We start from the raw sequence: 20,461 nt of genomic DNA, 5'->3' as shown, positions 1-20,461 counted from the left end.
ACCAACAACCACGTTCGGCTTTGCACAAGTGCGTCATTTAAATTTTGGAATACCCTTTTTTTGCAGAATATCCATACAATGACTTCTCTTTCGATGCAGTCCTCTCTCTCTCTTGTGGCGCTAGGAATCAGCCTCAGAGCAGGCTTTGGTAGTGCAGGAGCAGCATCCCACCTCCCGCTGTAGACAAGCTGGCGGTGGCGGCCAGGGGCAGGGCCAGGCAGCGCATCCCCAGGTTCTCCCGAGGAAGCGAGGTCAGCGCCGCAGGCTGCCGGCAGACGCCCAGGAGATGCAGGGCTGCTCCCAGAGGGGTTTCCAGCGCTGCGGACGCGAGGCCGGCCCCGTAGCCGTAGCAGCGAGGCGGCCGCGCTGTGCCTGCGGGTCACAGAGGCCCTTGGAGGACTGGGAGTGACATCTCCGGTAGCGTGCTCACCCAAATGAAGGACATGACACGGGGCAGTATTCAAGTAGATTTAGCGTTTCCAACAGCACACTAGAGATCTAATCGCTTATACATATTCATTTTAGGATAGAAAAAGTGGTAGAGCAGAACCTGACCCTAAAAAGAAAGCCACTTTTAGGTCCATCACCTCCACCCTGGCCTCCAGCTTCAAGAGACGTAGGTCCTCCAAGGATACGGTAAGAGGAAGAAGAACAATTCTGCCCTCTCTCTTTCTCTCTCTTTCTCTCTTCTGCCATCCCATCGACTGCCACACACCCATCCCGAAGCTGCCAGTGTACATGCATAGCTCATGTTCGTCACCAGTCAGTCAGTCAGTGAGTCAGTCAGTCATCCCGTGTTCCTTGAGGATGCTGGGATCCTGGAGGGCAGGCAGGAGGTGCTTTGGAGTCCTGTGATGAGTTGGGAGATGCAACCGAGTTTTTGTTTCGTTTCCGTTTTCTTTTTGCCTGGATGATTTCTGATGTTCCTCTCTGTGCTTTGCTCACCGTACCGGTGCTGACCTCTTGAAACCAATGACATTTTACTTTTTTTTCTGTTCCTGAGTGTTCCTGTACCTGTTTGTCATTGTATGCCTAAAAACGATCACCCCGATTTAATTTGGGCACCGTGTCACCTCACCAAGAGCCATGCGTGTCGCATTCTCTACATGTGATTTTTGTTTGTGACTATTAGCATTCGGGACGTAGCACTCGGCGCAGTGACAGCTCTCTCTGGTTATCGGCGGCAGCATCCAAGCTGCTCTAGCAAAGAGGAGGCATGGGAGGTCGTTACAGACCCAGCCTGCTTCAAACTTGGGCTTTCCACCTCACGGAGCTGCTGGTCGCATGTAACCAGAGAACGTTCCCAAATAGCTGCCTTTAAAGCCAGCTGTTCCCCACTGTGCAAACGTGTCTGCTCATGCTGGAGCTTCAGGCACGCCAGCGTCAGGTTGGGCTGTTGGTCTGTCGGACTGAGCCGGTGTCCTTCTGCATGTTGCCGTCTGTCCTACAACACTCTGCACTGTGGCTACTCTGTTGTCTTGTGTGGACGCGGGCGTTGCCCGAAATCTGCTCCCTGGGCCGCTTGGCTGCTGCCAGCGATGTCCCCGTGGTGCACGGCAGGGATGGGGGGACGGCAGCAGGCTGGTGGGGGGGAGCGGCGTGCGATGTTGCAGGGGTTCTCCAGCCACGGCGCTGCATGGAAGTGGCTGCGTTTGGCACCAGGGCAGGCTCCGTCCCCAGCACCCTGAGAAATGGCCCCAGGGACAGCTGAGCCCCCTTCCAGGCTCAGCTGCCACCGTCTCGCACAAAGCACTCCTTGGGGATCTCATGCTCTCCTTGCTTTCCTTGTTTGTCCCCATACCCAACAGGGAAGTCGAGCATCCCTGTCCCCTCCTTCATTCACCACACTCCTGGAGTGGATTCTTGCCCTGGTGGTGCCCCAACATCTCAGTGCCCCAGAACCAGACCCCTGTGCATCCTCAGGATGAGGATGGTTGGAGGAGGCTCTGGGTGGCCAGACCCCGACCAGGGGACAGGAGGCAGAGGTGGGGCGGGTGGTGCCATGGGGAGAAGGTGGGGAGTGAGAAGAGCCAGGAGGAGGAGGGATGGGTGGGGAGAAAAACCTGCAGGAAGGCCCTCAGGGTGTTTGGAGCAAACCCCATATTTTATTGTCTCCAAGGTTCAGAAAGCCAAGGGGTCGTGGCCTAGGAGAGCCAGGCCAGGAAACATCACAACAAAGTGGAAGCCTGGGGAAACCTGTGCCCTTTGCAGGCAGCTGGCCAGTGCCAGGAGAGGTGATCCCATGCCCTGGCTATGGTTGTGCCCTTCCCCAGGTGCCAGGGGCTGACGCCTGCCCACTCCCCCGGATCAGTGAGGCACCCCAGTACCTCCTCCATCGCCTCACTTCCTTTCCAGCAATCCTGGGCCTGATCCTGCTCATGGTGCAGCATTCACAGCCCCATGCCACCCTGGCACCCTCTGGTAGGAGCACCCTAAGCTGGCCAGGGCCTGGGGCCTTTACACCAGAGGCTCCAGATGATGGCCACCACTCTGGTGGCAGCTGCAGCTGTGGGGCAGCTATAGGCATGGAGGCCGTGCTGTCTGGAAGCCCATTAAAACAATCTGCATACCATGGCGTGCCATGGCCAGGGCTCCAGGACATATTCCCAAGGGCATCAAGCTAGCTGGGCTACCAAGAGGCCAGCAGGACCAAGATCTCACCCAAGCAGGCCCAAGGCCAAGGCTAGCAGGCCAAGGCGGGAGCAACGGAGCAAGCTTTGTGGCGATGTGGGGCAGGCCTGCTGCTTTGCTCCATGGGGCGAGCGATCAGTGGGAGGGTGCTGTCACCAGCTCGTGCCTCAGCTTGCCATCTGGTGCCCAGAGCTTCCATGCAGCAGCCCTGGCTCAGAGACCCCAAAGCCCTCCTGCTGTGGAAGACCCCACAAGGTCATAGCATGCGGGGTCACGTCGTCTGGGGTCCTTGTAAAGATGAGAAAGCAGTGAGGTGCTCTATGATGATGCTTGGCAGAGCCGCGGGCCCGCACCAGGTCTCAGCTGGGTGAAGCTGGAGAGCCCATGGGGCTGGAAGGCCAGGCTGACCCCGGCCCCATGGGCTCTCCTGGCTAGCAAACCTGGTGGCCTTGTTTCTTCCCTTTTCGTTGTCGGGAGTTTTAAAAATGGATTCTGCTCTGCAGCCCTGCAGAATGGTCCCTCAGGAGTGCCAGAGAGACAGGCTGGCACCATGGAGCCAAGACAGCCCCGGGAAGCTGCCACCCCACTCTGAACGTCCTAGCGCCCACCATCACCCGAGCTGCACAGCCTCTCCGCGGCACATCATCCCCACCGCCCCAGGAGGAGATGCATGTGTTCCCCATAGGCAGCTCCTGCAACTCGAATAGCACTCGCAGAGCTGATGTACTGCCATCCATCGCAGCCACCCACGCTACCGCAACCCCACAGAAGCCATGTGAGACGCATAAACCACACAGACACCTTCCGAGCCGGCACATTTCGTACAGACACGTACCGAGACGCACAGATCCCTTAGCCCCCACTGCAGACGTCATCAGCCCCCACAGCCCCACTGCCAGCCCGCGGGCCCCCAGGCACAGCACAGCACACGTCCCACGCCACCGCCAAGCGAGGGCCCTGCGGGCGTGGGGACGATGCCAGAACTGGTCGAGGATGGAGGGAGTACATGGAAAAGGTCACCTTTTCAGTGAGAGATCAGCCATCCCAAAACCAAGTGCTTTTTGGCTGAAAAAGAACCTAGCTTTTGGCCCCGAACAACCATACGTAGGCCAAAGACAACTGTTTTTTTTTAAAGGAAAGTTGACATTTTCTACAGCAAGATTGCATTTAGCGGGAATGCTAATTTTTAATTGAAAAAAAAAAAAAAGAGAGAAACCCCAAATTCTTCCAGAAAATCTTCCACCAGCCAGGGTCTGCCATGTGAGCCCAGATTAGATTGAAGTCATTTTTAAAGACATATTAATTTCTTGTCTATATTTTCTTCCTGATGTCATTTAAAGTTTTTGGTGCCTTCACTTCACTTCCATACCTTAACATGTTTGAGTCTCTTCTGCAGTTAATATTAATTAATTTCTTGGCTTTATAATGTTTGGTTTGGGGATAATTGCACCATCCCTGTAACGTCATTTACCCTAAATTACTGATATGTGCTTCTAGCATTAGTTCTACTTTAACATAGTTTTGATATTATGATTTTCTTGCTTTTTTTTTGCCTTTTCCTTTTTCTTTTTCTTTTTTTTTTTTTATTATTAAAAACTGCATGCATGAACTCTACACAAAAAAAAAAAAAGTAAACGCGAATGTTACCCTGTGATAACTCTGTGATTGGAGGAGATATGCTTTCAACCCAAAGCCCCGCTCTGTATCACAGTTCTCCTGCCAGGCTCCCCAGGTCGCTTGGTGACGTCAGGGTCCCCCGGAGCTGTGCAGAGAGGGCAGAGCACCCCGTCCCATCCTGCCCCGCTGGGCCCCCCCCTTGCTGCCCCACGTCCACGTGCACCGAGGCACACGCACTCACATCACACTGCTTTTTTCCTGGTTGCGTCAGGGTATTTAACAAAGGACCTTTTCTTCTGCCCGTATGCTTTTTTTATCCGGAGCTCTTCCTCCGGCTGAGGCTGGCATCGTCTCCTGTGGGTGCCTGCCCTGCCTCTCCCCTCTCCAAGCCTTTTCCTCCTGGTGGGGCTCCGGTCCCATCCCATCAGCTTTGCTATGGCAGCTGAGGTTTTGGCTGTACTCCTTTAGAAGAGGTGTGGTTTTGGCAGACCAGCAGAATGCCACAGAAAGCTCCCCAGGGTGGCAGAGCAGACTGGCAGATCAGCACCTCCAGGGGATGGCCAAGGTGTTGCCACTTGGCAGAGCAACGAGGGAGTTCTTAGAGGCTCCATTTTGATAGCTGTTGGTGCCCTGCATGGATGAGCCATCCCAAGAGATGTTCCCCACCACGTGCACCACAGGGACGGGACCGTGCTAGCTCCGGCCCCCACCCCAGCTGCTCCCCAGTGGGGTCCTTGTGAAGCTCCAAACTTAGCAGGGGAACCCTGAACAGCCCACGCCGTGCTCTAGGGGCCTCCAGACCACCCTACACAGGGTAGCCACAGTGCCAGAGCCACCAGCAGAGGCACAGGGGCCACAGTTGCCACCAACAAATGCAGGATGCACTAAGTCCTGTGAAATCCTTCTAAAGACCAAGGAGCCCATGGGAGCCCAGCACACCGGCAGCCCTTCTAGGTAGTGTGATGAATGTCCATGGAGAGGGCTCACACAGCAGCACATGAGACCCACCAGGACCTCCTCCTGCCCCGGCACCTCATTAGGTCCCCAGAGAAGCGCGATGGAGGGGTCAGTGTCACCGCTCTGCGTCGGTGCCACCCACCCACTCAGGGCTTGGAGCTAGGAGAAGGAGAGGAAAAATGTATGAAGGAAGCAGGGAGGAATCAGCTGCTCATTTGCAAGCCCCTGCCTGGAGAGGAGGGCTTTTTTTTTTTTTTGGCTGTTGGAGGGGTGTTTCCGCTCTCCCTGCTGGTGAGGGTGCAGCTGGGGAGGTCTCTCCCAGGGATGTTGGCTGAGCACCCCGCTGCAAGGAGCGCAGAACCCCAAATCCAGGCCACATCTCCTGCACAGGCTGCACTTCCACATTAGCAAGTGACGCTACAGCTCATCGCCAATCAACCGCACAGCACAGCTCCTCACCTGCACAGAAGGGTAGGCAGAGCAGAGGCACTCAGGCAAGGAGGTGCACCGCCCTGGCCTCAAAGCACAGCTTGAGCTGCCGCCGGCCAGGCCCTGCAGCCACAGGCTCAGCCATGGGCCGGGCTGGCAGGTCACAGCTTGTTCTTGTGGCTGTCCCTAAGTGGGGACGGGCTGGCTCCGCAGGTGCCAGGCACCACGCCATGCCCCTTGGTGTCCTCCCCGTCTGGCCATAGGGTGCATAGAGAGTGTCTGCAAGGACCTCTGCACAAGGCCAGCAGAACACGGTGGGCAGGAGACCTCAGCCACGAGCAGATTTGGGGCCGTTGCATCACCCCCAGAGATATCCCATAGAGACACAGGAGGTGCGAGGAGATGCGGGGGTGAGTGCCAGAGCTGCCTAACACTTCTCTCTCTCTGTCTGTCTATTTGTGTGTTGCAGCAATACCATCCCACTGACATCACTGGCCAGCTCAACCTCTCCGACCCCTCCGTCAGCACTGTGGTGTGACCTTCTCCCCAAGGGCCATCAGTCCTTGCCCGGCACAGCAGGAAGGCACAGCCAGGACTGCCTCTCAAGGGACACTGATGGGTTCTTCAGGGTGAGATGGGAGTAAAGCATCCTTCATCCATACACGGTGACTTCATTGTATATCTCCCTCCCTCCCTAGGCCTGCTGCCATACTCATGCCCCAGAATGCATGGCAGAACCAGGACAGGGTTTGGACTTCACTGTACAGAGATAACTGCTCCCAACCAGTGCTGTTGTTGATCAGTAATGCCACTGACTGGCTGCGTGCGAGGGGAAAGGACTTGGAAGGCACGTGGTGCCTGCTGTCCCGTGGTGACAGGGAAGAGCCAGCGCTGGGCTGCAGCCATGTGCTTGGCTTCGCAGGCTCTGGGTTCTCTCAGATCCCAGAGATGTGCTCATGGAGTGGCTGGGAATGTGCTGCTGCTGTGCTGTGATCTACCACCAGCACAGCAGAGCTGGGAGACGTGCATGCTTCTCCTGGTCAGGGGATGAACACCCGCTCCCCTCCATCAGCCTCTGCTCAAAGCCCATGGTACGACCAAATGTGGTGCTCTGGAGCTTCCAGCCAAGATCCTGGCTCCCCATATCTACACACAAGGCATTCCCAGAGCATGGCTGTGGCCAGCACATAACTCTCACACTGTAGCTGACCTGGCCAGGAGACAAACAAGGCAAACCGGGTGCCAGCTCAGGAGGGAGCAACTAAACGAGATTGCCCAGAGCCACTCCTCCCCATGCTCCAAGCGCCTACAGGCTGGTGCTTCAAGCAGTTATGGGCACCCCAGCACCCAGGAAACACCACCCAGGCCGGGGATGAGTGCCTGCAGAGTGTGCATGAGCAGCGAGGGCAGAAAACCCACCTGCAACGTGGTACCAAGCCCCCGTAGTGAGAACCACCTTCTCCTTGCCCCAGCTGAGCAGGTGTGGCAGACAGGGCCAGCAAGATTTTTGGGTGGCAGCTGGGGTCTGTGAGCATTGTCCCACTGACTGCAGTGGCTCCATTAAGTTCATCTCACTCCAGCTGAGAAATCAGGCCCATTCGACTTTATACGTCAGTGTAACATTGATACCAAGTTTTTTCAAGAGCTCAGTAAAGTCTAGACTGGATTGTGGAGTGGTTTATTGCCGCGTCGTGTGCCTCCATCTGTTTCTGCCTCTCCGCAGAGCTGGCAGGAAACCCCATGCTGAATCAGAGCCTCACCCAGCACTGCTGCAGGGCTCACAGCAAAAGGTGGGGGGACAGGGAGGGATGGAGCAGGGAGATGGCTGGGAGCTGCAGGGAGGGCCGGGAGGAGCGAGGCATTCCTATTCCGGAATGCCAGGATGGTTGGAGATTGTGGGGACAGATGCAGGCTGAAACCAAAAACCAGCACCATGCAAACTGGCTTGCACCCACCTCCATCCAGATGGAAATTGGATCAAGACTGCTGGGACATATTTTTCTTGCCACCCCCGGATGGTGACAGCAGCCATCTCACCAGCTGCTGCAGGACCTCATCCTCACGCCCAACATGGAGCCAAGCAGAGTGAAGGGCATAGCAGCAACCCCACATGCCCTTTCCCTCCAAGTGTTTTCCTTTGCGATGTCATACAACCCCCAAGAAGGTTGTGACATCACTGGTGACATCATTCCCTTCCAGTTTTGCCTCTCTATCTTCTTCAGGGCTTGAAATTTGTCCCGATGTTCCCAGCCAGTGGCCACAATGATTTGAGCCCCCAGGAAGGATGGCTGTGCCCTTGGGTCACCCAGGGAGCCTGGGTGACCATGGAGGATGGCAGGCGAGGTCCTAGCTCCTCATGGGAAGCCCAGACCTTCCCAGGGAGCCCTACACGCACACACGCTGGTCTCTGTCTTGCCAATAAAAATGAGAGCAGGCCACAGCTGAGGTGACATTCAGTTTATTCTCTGTGTGATTTATTTAACCTCTGCCAAAAGCTTGCTGAAGGATGCATTGGCCACATCCCTGGCTTGTCCCACAGCTCTTACACGGACAGGAGATCATTTCTATGCCACTGGAGCTAGTGGGGCAAGGTTGATGTTCATAGCCATCTCATCGTGGCTTGCATTGCCTTGCAGCGCATAGGAATTCATATCAAAGGGGCTGCTTCTCCTTTGTGAGAGTTGCCCCCCTCATTCCAGTTGTACTTTTGGATATAAGAAAAAAGATTTTCTACAATAAGAGTAGTGAAGCACTGGCATAGGCAGCCCAGAGGTGGTGGATGCCCCGTTCCTGCAGACATTCGGGGTCAGGCTGGATGGGACTCTCTGAGCACCTGATGGAGCTGTAGCTGTCCCTGTTCATTGCAGGGGAGTTGGACCAAATGACCTTAAAGATCCCTTCCAGCTCAAATGGTTCTATGATTGTATGATTCTGCTTCTATCTGCCACATAGATGGAGGCTCTGGGGTGCCCCAAAAGCACCCAAGAGATCCTCAAGCACACAGAAAGGCCCATGGAGAGCTCTGGGGCACACATAAAGCCAAACAGAGGGCATGTGGATGCACCAAAAACCAAACAATGTGTCAGGGGGGATGTAAAGGATTGCTGAGAGTCACTGAGTGCTGGGTGGAGGGTGCTGGCTGCATCAAAAGGCACGAGGAGGTAAATGGGCACACTGAAATGCACTCAAAGGGAGAAATGTGGGTGAGCCAGGGGAAAAGGATTAGCAGAAAGTCACCTCAGCCCCTGGTGGCACTGACTCAGTGACCGCCACTGCTGAGGGGTCTCCTCCGGGTTTGGGGATCCTTACGTAGTTGCTGATAAATGACCACGATGGAGCCCATCAAGGTGCAGCAGAAGATGCTGGCCAGGAAGGAGAAGGGCCCGATGAGCAGGAAGGCAGCGTAGTGCTGGGCTGACAGCGGGACCTTCTGACACTGCCGGAAGGAATCATTCCCAAAGGCCATGATTGGGTATGTGTTCAGCGATTCTGGGAACATGCACTGGAGGGAACTCCTCTCTGGAAGAGAGAAGCAGTGGTGGTGGGCACATGAGGCTGCTGGGACAAGGCAAGTGGGACAGCAGGGCTGTGTGGGACACAGGGGACGAGGGCAGGATGACAGACTGCGGGGTCAGGCTGGTCAAAGAGGCACAGAGCAGGGCTCAAAGAAAGGGAGTGAGAAGGGTCCCACACTCATCCTTGTCCTTTACCCCAGGGAGTTGGATGGGATGGGGAGGTGGGCACAGAGCTGGGCAGGATGAGTCAGACAGGGTGGAGGCTGGCTCCTTGGGGGCAGCGGTGAGCAGGCAGCCTGGAGTTGGCACGGAAAGCCCCACCAGTGCAAGTGGAAGGGAAGGAGTGGGAGGAGAGGCCTGAACAGTAGATCAGACCCACAGTCAACAAAGCAATAGGGAAGGGTCTGAAGGCATTGAGCCTCGGTCAAGTCATGTGTGATGCCCACCCCACAGGTTCCCATTGCCCATCCTTGCCCTCCCTCTGGCAGGACTGCAAGGGACAGTGCTGGGTGCCAATGCCCACTCCACCTCTCTGGGCAGTCCCTGCTGGTGACCAAGGAGCAGCTACCAGGAACCAGACCTGAGAACAAATCCACACGAGTGGGGCTGGCACCTCCAGGGACCCCAAACCCTGTACCCGCAGCCTGGCAGCTGATGTGGAGCCCAAGCGAGGATGGAGCAAGTGGGGGCTTGGGGATACATTCCCCTGGGCACTCACCTGGTACTTTTTCCCTGTTGTGTCCCAGCCAGCGCCAGAGGGGCAGGATGCTGCAGGAGCACAGCCAGGGGTTCCCGTTCAGAAAGATCACTTGGAGCTGGGGCAAGGCACGCGGCACCCCTGCCTCCAACTCTTCCAGCCTATTGTAGCCCAAGTTGAGTGTAGCCAGGCTGGTGAGGGGCAGGAATGTCTCAGGGCTCAGCACAGTCAGGTAGTTGTCACTGAGGTCCAGCTCCCGCAGCGCCCCGAGCCCCAGCAGTGCCTGCCGGTGGATCTTCTCCAAGCCATTATGGGGCAGGCTGAGCCGCAGCAGCACCGGCAGGGAGGGGAAGGCACGGGCCCCGAGTACGGCGATGAGGTTGTAGCCGAGCCAGAGGGTGCTGGCATTGGTGGGCAGGAGCAGCGGAACCTCATGCAGGGCACGCTGGCGGCAGTCCACTTCCCCTGCCCAGCAGTAGCAGGTGTGGGGACACGCTGGCGTGGGCAGCGGGCACAGGAGGAGCAGTAGGGCCAGCAGCATGCCAGGACCCCTCCATCCGCCCATGGCTGCCCACTCACGTGGTGAGGGCTCCCCAGTCCCTGGCATTGGGGTTGCCCCCAGGGCAGGGTGCCCAGCACCCCTCGCCTTGCCAAGCCACACGTCCCTTCCTGGCACCCTTGGGCGCAGCGAGCATCTGGATGCGCCCAGCTCCCGGTAGCTGCATGCATTCCCCACTGCACGCCGTGCACTCCTTGGGGTGGAGCTGCACTTTTCTTAGCAAATATTTTTGCAGTGATGCTTGCCCTGGCAAGGTGCGGCTGTGCCCTCACCCCTCCCATTGCCAGGCACTGCTCCAGCCAGGTAAGCAGCCAGCTCTGTGCTGCCCATGATTAACTGCTTGTGTGCACTGCAGGCTGGGGAGGGGGAAAATATGATCTTCTGGCCTCCATCATGCCCACAATAGGCACAGAGAGCCCAGGGCACTGTCTCTGGCAAGAATGGAACAAAGCGTCAGTCATGTCATCGGCAGAGGTCCTGCCAGGTGTCCCCAGGGGGGAGCCCTTGGCTGGGCTCTGCTTCCCCTGGCAGGGGACTGGCAGCCAGGGCAGGGTTAGGAGGGCTGGGATGTCACCCCCACCCGAGGTGGCACGAGGGAGGTGGTTGTGCTAGGCTGCTGCCACTTGGAACGTGTTCGTCCTGGCCTCAGCATGGCAGTGCTGGCACCGGAGGGCTCAAAGTCTGCCCCCACCCTGTTTCCTGTTTACACCTACTCTGGTTTCAAAGCCGCACAGCAGGTGCTGCAGGAGGGAGGTTATTGCTCCCCACACCTTGGTTCCTGTCAAGGACCCAGGGAACCCCAGGGAACCAGGGGACCTCATGCCACCCATGATGGCAATGTATTGGAGATGTCCTCATGGCTCCTTTGCCATTGGGAACCCAGGGGACCTCCTGCCACCTCTGCAGAACCTGCATCCCCAGCCAGGTCCGGGATGTTCCCAGATCCGGGACAGCAGCGGCAGGCAGACCGGTTTATTAATAACCTCCAGAGGAGCTTTGGTTTGTTTATCTACCCTGCAGCAAACTCAATGTGCTGCATTAATCCCCATCTGGAAATAATTCAGAGGAATCTTCCAGCCCAGCCCAGCCCAGCCTGGGTAGGGCACAGCCACGCTCCACAGGGCCCTGCAGCACGCACTCACCCACAGCATCCACTAGGATGGGTGGGGATCTGAGTTTTCAGGGACCCAGTGCACTCAGAGGTGCATCACCCAATGCACCGAGGTGCAAAAATCATCAAGAAAAAGATTGTGAGGTCGTTTCCAGCTATTGTGTTCAGGAGCCTGTTGAAGCTGAGAAGCATCTCAGAGCTCTCCTCTCACTGCCACTCTGCAGCGCACCCTGGTGACAAGTGCCAAGACACATCTCCAGCAGCGGGTCCTGCGCCCCAGCGGTGCCGCCACCATGGTGCCTGGCACTGGGATGCTGTAAGAGCTCATCAACCACATGGAAATGGATACAGAAACTGGACTCAGAGGAAGCCCCAGTCCTCCCAGTCCTCCTCAGGAGCTGCATTAACATCTCCCTGGTGCACCCTAGACCTCCACATCCGGCATCTGCTAAGCCCACACTGTGCTAGAGCACAGCAGTTGGAGGCCAGATCAATGCAAAGAGCCCCAATAACAATGTCATCCTCAATTTTAACTGTCCAGCTGCCCCAGTGCCCCATATTTCTCATGCAAATGACAAACAGAGCAAGCAAAGAAAACCAATTGGGCAAAGCAAGTCACTGTTCCCTGCCCCAGGGGTAAGGCTTGCCCAGGGCTAGCATGAGGCTGAACAAAAAATACAACCAACACCGGCATCTCAGGATGTGTTTAATGGACTTGGGATCTTCGGGGTCAGGGACACTCCCTGGAGCATCCCTGAGTCACTGCATTGTGCCAGGCTCCCGTGCCCCCTGCCTTGGTGAAGGTGTCCCCACTGCAGAGCTCCATGCACGGAGAAGTTGCACTGCCAGGCTCTGGGGCATCTGCGATGGCTGGAGCAGGTTTGGAGTTGTCAGAGGGGTCAGTCAGCAGGATGAAGGATGGGAGCATCCTCATCCTCCCCTATTGCTGCCCAAATCCCATCAGGATAGGAAACAGGCCCCGAGCAAGCTGGAGCCCTTCCTAGGCTACTAGGACAACCCCACCACTGCCATATACAATGAGTCTGGGGTGTGGTATGGGGATCCCCAAAATGTGACCCAGACAGCACCCCAGGAGCTCAGCATGGGGGCACAGGATGATGTGCTTCGCTCCACCAAACACTGCTGTCCGCAGGTCTCCACATTCAGCTCTCGAAAGCTGCTGTCACCCCACAGCAGATGCATGGCCGGCAGCAGCCACGGTGTGGGAACGGCGCCCGGGGCGCTGCGTCTTGGCACAGCCCCAGTGGCTGCTGTGTGACCGGCAGCTCCTTGCATGAGCCCTTGGTGGCCACGTCTGGCAGGGAGCGTGCAGCTGCCCGAGGATGCTCCTTGTCAGCCTTGACGAGGAGGAAAGTGGCCAGGTCGAGGTCGAGCATGGTGACACCGCCGCGCGGTGTGGGAGTATTTTGGCGGCACTGTGGGCAGGGGATCCAGCGCTGCTCATTGGCGACAGCATCCAGACGCTTAAGGCAGGCCTGGCAGAAGGTATGGCCGCAGTAGAGTCGGCGTGGCAGCCGGCCACACAGGTCATATGAGGAGTAGCAGATGATGCACTCAAGCTTCTGGCTGCCTCGGCTCAGGGTGCGTGCGTGCGCCTCGGTGCATGGCCCCCCATCCTCTGCATGGGGGCTACCACTGGCCTGGGACATGCTGGAGAGGAGGGAGGTGAAAATGTGTCAGTCCCAAAGCTGGGGGAGAGGACATCAGCATGTAGCCATAGTGCAGAGACCAGCTCCATGCAGTTGGGGTGGCTGTGGGTTCCTGGGGCCCTGGGGTGCCCTCATCCATGGGGTTGCACTATCCTGGTGCCAACCAGTGTCCCTACCATGAGCTGTGCTGAATTCTCCTTCCCTCCCAGAGGGTTTGGGAGTGGTCAGATCCCAGCAGCCTGCATGGGGCTGCGGGTCAGTGGGCACCATGGGGTGGGGAGGAGGTGGAAGCTGCACCTGGAGGGCCAGCCCATGCCACAGCCCCACTCCACTCCAGCCCTGGAGCACCATGCTGTGAATGGCAGCAGCAGGGAGCGTGCAGGTTGATGGGGAGGAATTGAGAGGTCCAACATCATCTCAACACATTTGCAACTCTCACTCAGAGGCTACCAGGATCCCACTTCCTCTCTAAAGATGACATTGATCATTTCCACACAGGCATCCCTTCTCCCTCCATTCCCGTCCCCCATCCCTACCTGCGTGCTCTCCTCCCCAGGTCTTCAGGGGAGGTGGCAGAGGAGCTGCACCACCCCGGGGGGCTGTGGCAGTCCTGGGAGCAGCATTGGGTCTGGTTGTGCTGCTGTGCAGCGCGAAGAGGCTCACTTTTCAGGGGCAGATGAGTATCACATCTGCTGCTGGAAGCCAAGCTTGGGAGATTGGGTTACAAGCGTCCAGATAACAAAGCCCTCTGAAATCGAAGCCCAGTCTCTCTTCCTGGGAGCATTCATTATCCACCTGCTCCACCTCATTAGCAGGAGAAACTGTCTCTGTGAGACCAGGCTGAAACTCTGGGGGACATAGGCTGTGCCTGCGCAGCAGCAAAGTCTTCCCCATCCTCATCCAGGCACATCTGGGCAGATGCCAGCCAGCAGAATTCCCGTCGCCCTGTGGATGCTCTGGGACATGCATGGGACAGCTGTCACCCAAGGGTGAGGACAGCAAGGGCTGGGCTCAAGGGTCTGGGACTGGTACAGGGGCACCACAGCTTCTGCCTGGCATGTGGGTTGCACGTGCAGGGCAATACAGACAGATGAGGTCCCTGTGCAGTGCCTGGAGGTGATGGCTGCAAGAGGAAAGCCAGCAGGCAGGTGAGGAAGAGTGAACCGGGCAATTCAGGAGCTGGCAGAGGAGTGGGGAAGGAGTGTGGCACCGGAGCTGTGCTTGGTCTCCAGTGTCCTTGCTGACCATGGAGGGGCAGGTGGCACAGAACGGCTCTGCTGGTGGCAGCAGTTCAGGGATGCTTGGTGCTGTCCAGGAGCACGGGGACACTGGTGGGCTGGTTCCCCCAGAAAAGCCACTGAAGCCGCGTTTGTGCCCTGCTGCTCTGTCCCTGCTCTTGCAGCTGGAGCTCCAGTGTTGGGGTCCTCGGCTCTGCCAGGGACAATGCTCATCACCAGGCTTGGCGGGGAGAGCCTGGCCCCTCGGAGACACCTGCCGGGTCCGTGCTGATGCCTGGCCCAGGGGTAGTAGCAGCCTCGGCCCCACACTCCCTGCACCACACTGGGGCCAGCAGCAGTGTCACAGCCGTGAAGGGAGAGCAGAAGACTTGAAGAGACCAGGATCCTGGAAGAGAAGAGCTCAGCCCGGAGCCCGCAGCACTTCTGCCTGCCGGCAGGAGAGGGCAGCAGGCAGCAATGCAGGCAGGAGCGCGTTCCCACGCTGTTCCCGCGCTGCCACAGCCGCAAGAACCGGGGGGGAATGAGGGGGGTAGAGCTGGAGGCCGAGAGCCTCATGGGGCTCTGCAGAAAAGGCCGACTCTGACCCCCGTGCTCGGGAGCAGGACAGCACCGCAGATTTGGGGTCGCAGCGGCCGTATCCTGAGTGTCCCCAGCAGCACCCCCGGGTGGGCTCCCACTGCCGGAACCAGGTGAGGAGTGACAGCCCCATGCTGGCAGCCAGGGCAGCGCTGGGTGTACAGATGGGCACCGGGTGCTCCATCCAACACCCATCTGCACGGGCATGGCAGGGCGCCCGGCAGCCTGGGGGTGTCCTGCATGTCCCAGTGCTGGCAAGGAGGGGGGGCTCAGGGGGATCCCATCAATAAGTGCCTGCACAGAGGGGCTGTGGGGTCTCTGAAGCCACTCGGTCATGGTGCTGGGCACCCTGTGCTGGAGCAGGGGTAGGACCAGGTGGACATGGAGGTGCCTCCGGCCTCAGCCCTGCTGTGATTCCTCCAAACTGGGGCATGTGGGACCTGTGGGCAGGGCCACGTTGGGGCAAGGAGAACCTTGGGTGACATGGGCACACCAAGGGACACGCTGCCTGAAACCAGCTTGTCTCCCTGCGCCCTGTGGAGACACCCAAACCCAGGCACGGGGCAATCAGCAGCAACCAGTGGGTGGGAAAAGTGCTTATCTGTTCCCAGTGCTCGGCTACAAACTGTCCCCGGGATCCACGGGGACCTTTGGCACTGCAGAACAGGGAGAGGCCCAATCTGCAGAGTGCAAAGGTCTGGTGCAGATGAGCTGGGGCCACGCATCACCACCCACACCGCACCCACATGGGACAGCAGCACCTACCCTGCACCCAGCACCCCAACACCCAGCTTCTATAGAGAAGTGCCCCTGTACCAGCGCATGCAGCGTGGGAAATAAGTAGGAGGAGCTGGGAGCTGTGGTGCACTTGGAAAACTGTGATCTTATTGCTGTTGTGGAAACATGGTGGGATGGTTCACATCACTGGCATACCACCGTTGAGGGCTATAAGCTTTTGTAAAGGGATAAGCAAGGTAGGAGGGGTGGGGGAGTTGCCCTCTATGTTACAAAGTGGGCAGACTGTGAGGAGCTGCCTCTTAGAAACAGTCAGGAACAGGTGGAGAGTCTGTGGGCTAAGATTAGGGACAAGCCCAGTACAGGACAGCTGGTGGTCGGGCTCTACTGCAGGCCGCCTGATCATGGGGAACCTGTTGCCAAAACCTTCTTGCTTCAGCTTCAAGAAGTGTCACGCTCACAGGCTCTCGTCCTGGTGGGGGATTTCAACCGCTTGGATATCTGCTGGGAAAACAGCACTGCGAGCTGTAAGCGATCCAGGAGACTCCTGGAGTCCATCAGTGATAGCTTTCTGGTTCCGGTATTGGACAGACTGAGCAGAGGTGAAGCGTTGCTGGACCTGGTGCTCACCAACGTGGAGAAGGTTGGTAAAGACATGAAGATGGGAGGCAGCATGGGGTGAAGCGACCATGCCCTGGTTGAGTTCACGATCTTGAGGAATGTGGGCCTGGCAAAGAGTGGGGTCAGAACCCTGAACCTCAGGAGAGCCAGCTTCAGGCTGTGCAAGGAGTTGCTGGGCAAGATCACCTGGGAAGAAGTCCTTAGAGACAAAAGAGTGGAGCAAAGCTGGATACTCTTTAAGGATGCCCTTCTGAGAGCTCAAGAGCTCTCCATCCCTCAGAATAAGAAAGCAGGTAGGGGAGGCAGGAACCCAGCATGGCTTGGCAAGGACCTGCCGGTCAAACTGAGGGATAAGGAAGTGTACAGGCAGTTGAAGCAAGCACGTGTCACCTGGGCAGAATATGGGGATACTGTCTGGACATGCAGAGATGGGACCAGGAAAGCCAAGGAGCAGATGGAATTGCACTTGATGAGGGATGTTAAACACAACAAGGGATTCTACAGGTACATAGGTCAGAAGAGACAGACCAAAGAGAGTGTACCTCTGCTAGATGGGAAAGGAGAACTGGCCACAATAGACATGGAGAAGGCTGAGGGACACAATGAGTTCTTTGCCTCTGTCTTCACTGGCAGCCAGGATTCTCACACCTCTCACATCCCTGAACCTCACATCCCAGAACTTCTAAGTGGGAACTGGGGGAGCAAACTCCCCCCCACTGTAAGGGCAGAGCAAATCCAACACGGCCTCATGAGACTGAATGCGTACAAGTCCACGAGGCCAGATGGCATGCATCCCAGGGTCCTGAAGGAACTGGCTGATGTGGTTGCCAAGCTGCACTCCATCATATTAGAGAAGTCGTGGCTGTCAGGTGAAGGGATTGTCTCCCTCTGCTCTGCCCTCGTGAGGCCCCATCTGGAGTACTACATCCAGTTCTGGGGCCCTCAGCACAGGACAGACGTGAAGCTGTTGGAGTAGGTTCAGAGGAGGACCTCTCCTATGAAGACAGGCAGAGGAGCTGGGGGTGTTCAGCCTGGAGAAGAGAAGGCTGCAGGGAGACATCATTGCGGCCTTCCAGTGTTTAAAGGGAGATTATAAACGGGAGGGAAGTCAACTTTTTACATGGGTAGATAAGTGAAAGGACAAGGGGGAATGGTTTTAAACTAAAAGAGGGAAGATTTAGATTAGTTGTCAGAAGGAAGTTTTTCAAGAGGATGGTGAGGTGCTGGAATAGTCTGCCCAAAGAGGCTGTGGGTGTCCCATCCCTGGAGGTGCTCAAGGCTGTGGAAGGGGCCCTGGGCAGCCTGACCTGGTGCGTGATCTAGCAGTTGGCAACCCTGCCTGCAGCAGCAAGTTGGAACCTGATGCTCCTTGAGGTCCCTGCAAACCCAAGCCATTGCATGGTTCTGTGATTCTATAGAATTCATGGTCCCATGAACACGGGCAGCACCCATGGGGCCACCACCAGCATCACCCAAAGCCCCACATGGCCATCCCAGTGCCCATCCTCATGCTCTCCTCTTCCCACCCACTCCTCGCAGCCCTCCTACTGCCTTCAGCTTAATCATTGCCCATGGGCTGGCAGGCAGCGCTCTGCCGCCGTGTTTGTCATCAGCCCAAGGTTACACGGAGCGAAGGGCAGCAGTGACACATGGTGCTGCTGGCGGGCAGTGGGCCCTGCCCCACGGCACATCCCCACACGTCGGCCCTGAGAGCACTGTGTGTCACCACCATGCCACCACCTCCACGTTGCGGGTGGGCTCTGGGGTGGGGAAGGGCTGGCAGCCAGAACAGAGAGCCCACAAAGCAAACACAAGTGGGTGGGTCAGCTTGTGTCTGTCTCAGTGCTGCTTGTCTCCATGTCAGCACTGCCAGTGGCCAGACAAGAGCTCCTTGTGCAGGATGTGCGTGGAGCCACGTCCCTGCCAGCATCGCCCTGCAAGAGGCAACACCCTCTGGCACCCACCAGCATGGGATGTGGGCCAGGTTGAAGAGCCGAGCTGGCAGGGCCCTGTCCCAACCCTCTGCCTCTCTGGCCCCAGAGGTCTCAGGGTGATGGGAACTGAGGAGTGGTGGGAAACGAGGGGTGGTGGGAACCTGAGGGATGGTGGGCTGCTGGTGCTGGTGGGCTTCTATAGGGTTGGTCGCCCACGGTGGTGGGCTCTCAGTGTTGGTGGGCTCCCAGGGGTCACAGCCAGCCCAGGCAGTGCCACAAAGGCCCCTAGCCCCCAGCTGCCCCAGCCAGGATCCCAGCCCTTCCCTATCCCCCCACAAAGCTGGGTTCTCTCTTTCTAAGGGCCAGGACAACACAGGGCCAGGCCAAGCACTGGGCACCGTCCCCAGGCTGGCAGCAGCAGGCTGTGCTGGCAGCACCCAGGTGTGGGGACACTGGTGGGGAGCTGGCACCAGTGAGATAGGGAGCTGAGCCAGCACTGAAGGAGTTAAACCCCATTTTGGGAAAGGCGAGGACTGCATGTCCCCCACACCGCACTACAGAGCCCAGCTGGAGAAGCAAGAAGTAACTTGAGGATCCCGGAAAAGCGAGGGCAGAGGGAAGAGGCGTACCTTGGCAGGGCAAGAGGTGGCTGTCATTTATTTGTGGCGTGCTGAAGTCATCCGCTCACACCCGTGCTCTTTCCTGGCCCCTGCCCTGTTCCTGCCACGCGTGCTTACGCAGCTGCCCCAGGACAAGGGCTGGTTTGTTCCACAGCCCAAACCCGAGCGCTCAGCTGCCCCGGAGTGCTGTAAGGAGCTCGCTCCACTCGGTGCCCAGCGGTGGCAGAGGGCTGAGGATGGCAGTCAGCACTGGGAGCTTCCTATGGCACAGCAAAGGGTCCTGGCACCCCAATACCCTCACTGTGCCAACACTGTGCTGCAGAGTGCTGCCAGCACTTGGCTGTGCTTTGTCTGCCTGTCCCTCCTGACTCCTTCCCTCAAGCAGGCAGGCAGCGTGGTGAGGAGGGGTGGTACCCCCTGAGCTCAGTGCTGCAGCACTCTGTGACACTGCATGGGGACACTGCAGGGGGAGGGCAGGGTGTCCCCAGCCCAGCTGGGGATATGTCCCTGACCCCTCCACACTGGTTCCCCAACCCAGTGCAGAATGGGAAGCTAAGATCAGCACCATCCCCCGCGTGGGCACTTCTCAGTGGCATCTGCGTTGGCACACATTGTCCCCAGGGTCCCTTGGCCTTTGTTGGGTGAGCGGGTCCGTCCTTCTGCCCCATGCTCCACTCTGAGCTCTCAGGATGCGGCAAGTGTCCATCACTGGTGCATCTAGCTGCACAGCTCATAGGTGAAAACCAGCCGATGCCACCTCCCAGCAGCCAGGGCAGGCGATGGGGCAGCAAAACCAGGGTGCCCGGGCCAGGTGGCCACATCCCTGCATGTCCCACCTGTCCCCTTAGGAGACGACACAGCAGCACTTTCTGCAGCAGGGGCACCACCTGTGGCAGCCGCTCCTCCTGCCGTCTTCATGCCCGTGGCCCTTGGGTGGCTTGTCCAGGGTGACGGTGTAGAAGGAGTTGGGTGATTCCCCATTGGGCATCTTCATGCTGGCATAGGGGTTGTAGGGCCGGGACCAGGACTTCTCTGTGGACATGGGCTGCTGGTCCCAGCTGCCCGCCTGCTCCTCCGCGCTGTGCGTGGGCACGACGGCGGGGTTGGCGATGACGGTGGGTGACGCGGGCTCATCCTCCAGGTAGCGAGTGATGAAGCTCTGCTGGAACTGGGACCGCGGGATGTTCACGCTGGCATAGGGGTTCTCCAGGGTGACGCCACGATCCATGTCCCCGTCCCCTCCCTATGGCAGCGTTCAGCCCCCACCTCCTGCAAGATGGGGACCCCATGAAGCCTGGGCACAGGGGGACCATGGGGGTAGGTACCTGTGGGGACACTGGAGAGCAGAGTGCTCCCACCTCCCTGGTAGCCCCACAGAACCCCAACAAGTGACCCTTTCGTGTGGCCCTCGGAGTGGGAGGACAGCGGGGCTGACACCTGGGTAGGGCCATGGGGGCAGGCTGGGTGCTGGGAGCAGGAGGGGGCAGGCAGGGTGGGAGCTTCGGCAAGGTAAGTCTGGGAGGAAGGGGGGAGTTGGAAGGGGGAGGACAG

The 20,461-nt window shown here is 58.1% G+C and overlaps 4 protein-coding genes across 16 annotated transcripts in view; 1 reads left to right on the top strand and 3 right to left on the bottom strand.

Annotated features, from left to right (window-relative positions):
• GRIN1 (glutamate ionotropic receptor NMDA type subunit 1) overlaps positions 1 to 7,930 on the top strand; it is a 32,477-nt gene extending 24,547 nt beyond the window's left edge. For 3 of the 13 annotated variants that reach the window (XM_021414041.1, XM_021414036.1, XM_021414038.1), the window contains one exon: positions 526 to 1,105. In XM_021414041.1, coding sequence (XP_021269716.1) covers positions 526 to 855 — 330 coding nt within the window. In that variant the 3' untranslated portion in view covers positions 856 to 1,105. Of the gene's footprint in view, positions 1 to 525; positions 1,106 to 3,134; positions 4,165 to 6,103 lie in introns of those variants that run through there. The other 10 variants (XM_021414044.1, XM_021414043.1, XM_021414042.1 and 7 more) reach the window with 7 other exon arrangements.
• Positions 8,077 to 10,574, bottom strand: LRRC26 (leucine rich repeat containing 26). The gene is given in 3 exon segments (XM_021414048.1): positions 8,077 to 9,153; positions 9,868 to 10,465; positions 10,467 to 10,574. Coding segments are annotated over 3 exon segments (963 nt in total). The 5' UTR covers positions 10,572 to 10,574; the 3' UTR covers positions 8,077 to 8,893.
• On the bottom strand, positions 12,217 to 13,855 carry LOC110406953 (RING finger protein 224-like). The gene is made up of 2 exons (XM_021414075.1): positions 13,723 to 13,855; positions 12,217 to 13,187 (listed from the first exon to the last, which is right to left on the bottom strand). Exon 2 carries the CDS (start codon positions 13,184 to 13,186, stop codon positions 12,680 to 12,682), a length of 507 nt encoding a protein of 168 aa, XP_021269750.1. The 5' UTR covers position 13,187; positions 13,723 to 13,855; the 3' UTR covers positions 12,217 to 12,679.
• Positions 18,921 to 20,383, bottom strand: LOC110406955 (cysteine-rich tail protein 1-like). Its single transcript, XM_021414076.1, has one exon. The coding sequence runs from the start codon at positions 20,136 to 20,138 to the stop codon at positions 19,755 to 19,757; it is 384 nt and encodes a 127-aa protein (XP_021269751.1). The 5' UTR covers positions 20,139 to 20,383; the 3' UTR covers positions 18,921 to 19,754.

This window comes from Numida meleagris, chromosome 16, assembly GCF_002078875.1.
Source record: "Numida meleagris isolate 19003 breed g44 Domestic line chromosome 16, NumMel1.0, whole genome shotgun sequence".
Taxonomy (NCBI): Eukaryota; Metazoa; Chordata; class Aves; order Galliformes; family Numididae; genus Numida; species Numida meleagris.
The sequence above is the reverse complement of the archived record's forward strand: the minus strand, read 5'-3'. Positions and strand labels throughout refer to the sequence as shown.

Bases quoted from the DNA above. Each gene is read 5' to 3' on its own strand.
- LOC110406953 (XM_021414075.1), bottom strand. From the start codon at position 13,186: ATGTCCCAGGCCAGTGGTAGCCCCCATGCAGAGGATGGGGGGCCATGC.
- LOC110406955 (XM_021414076.1), bottom strand. From the start codon at position 20,138: ATGGATCGTGGCGTCACCCTGGAGAACCCCTATGCCAGCGTGAACATC.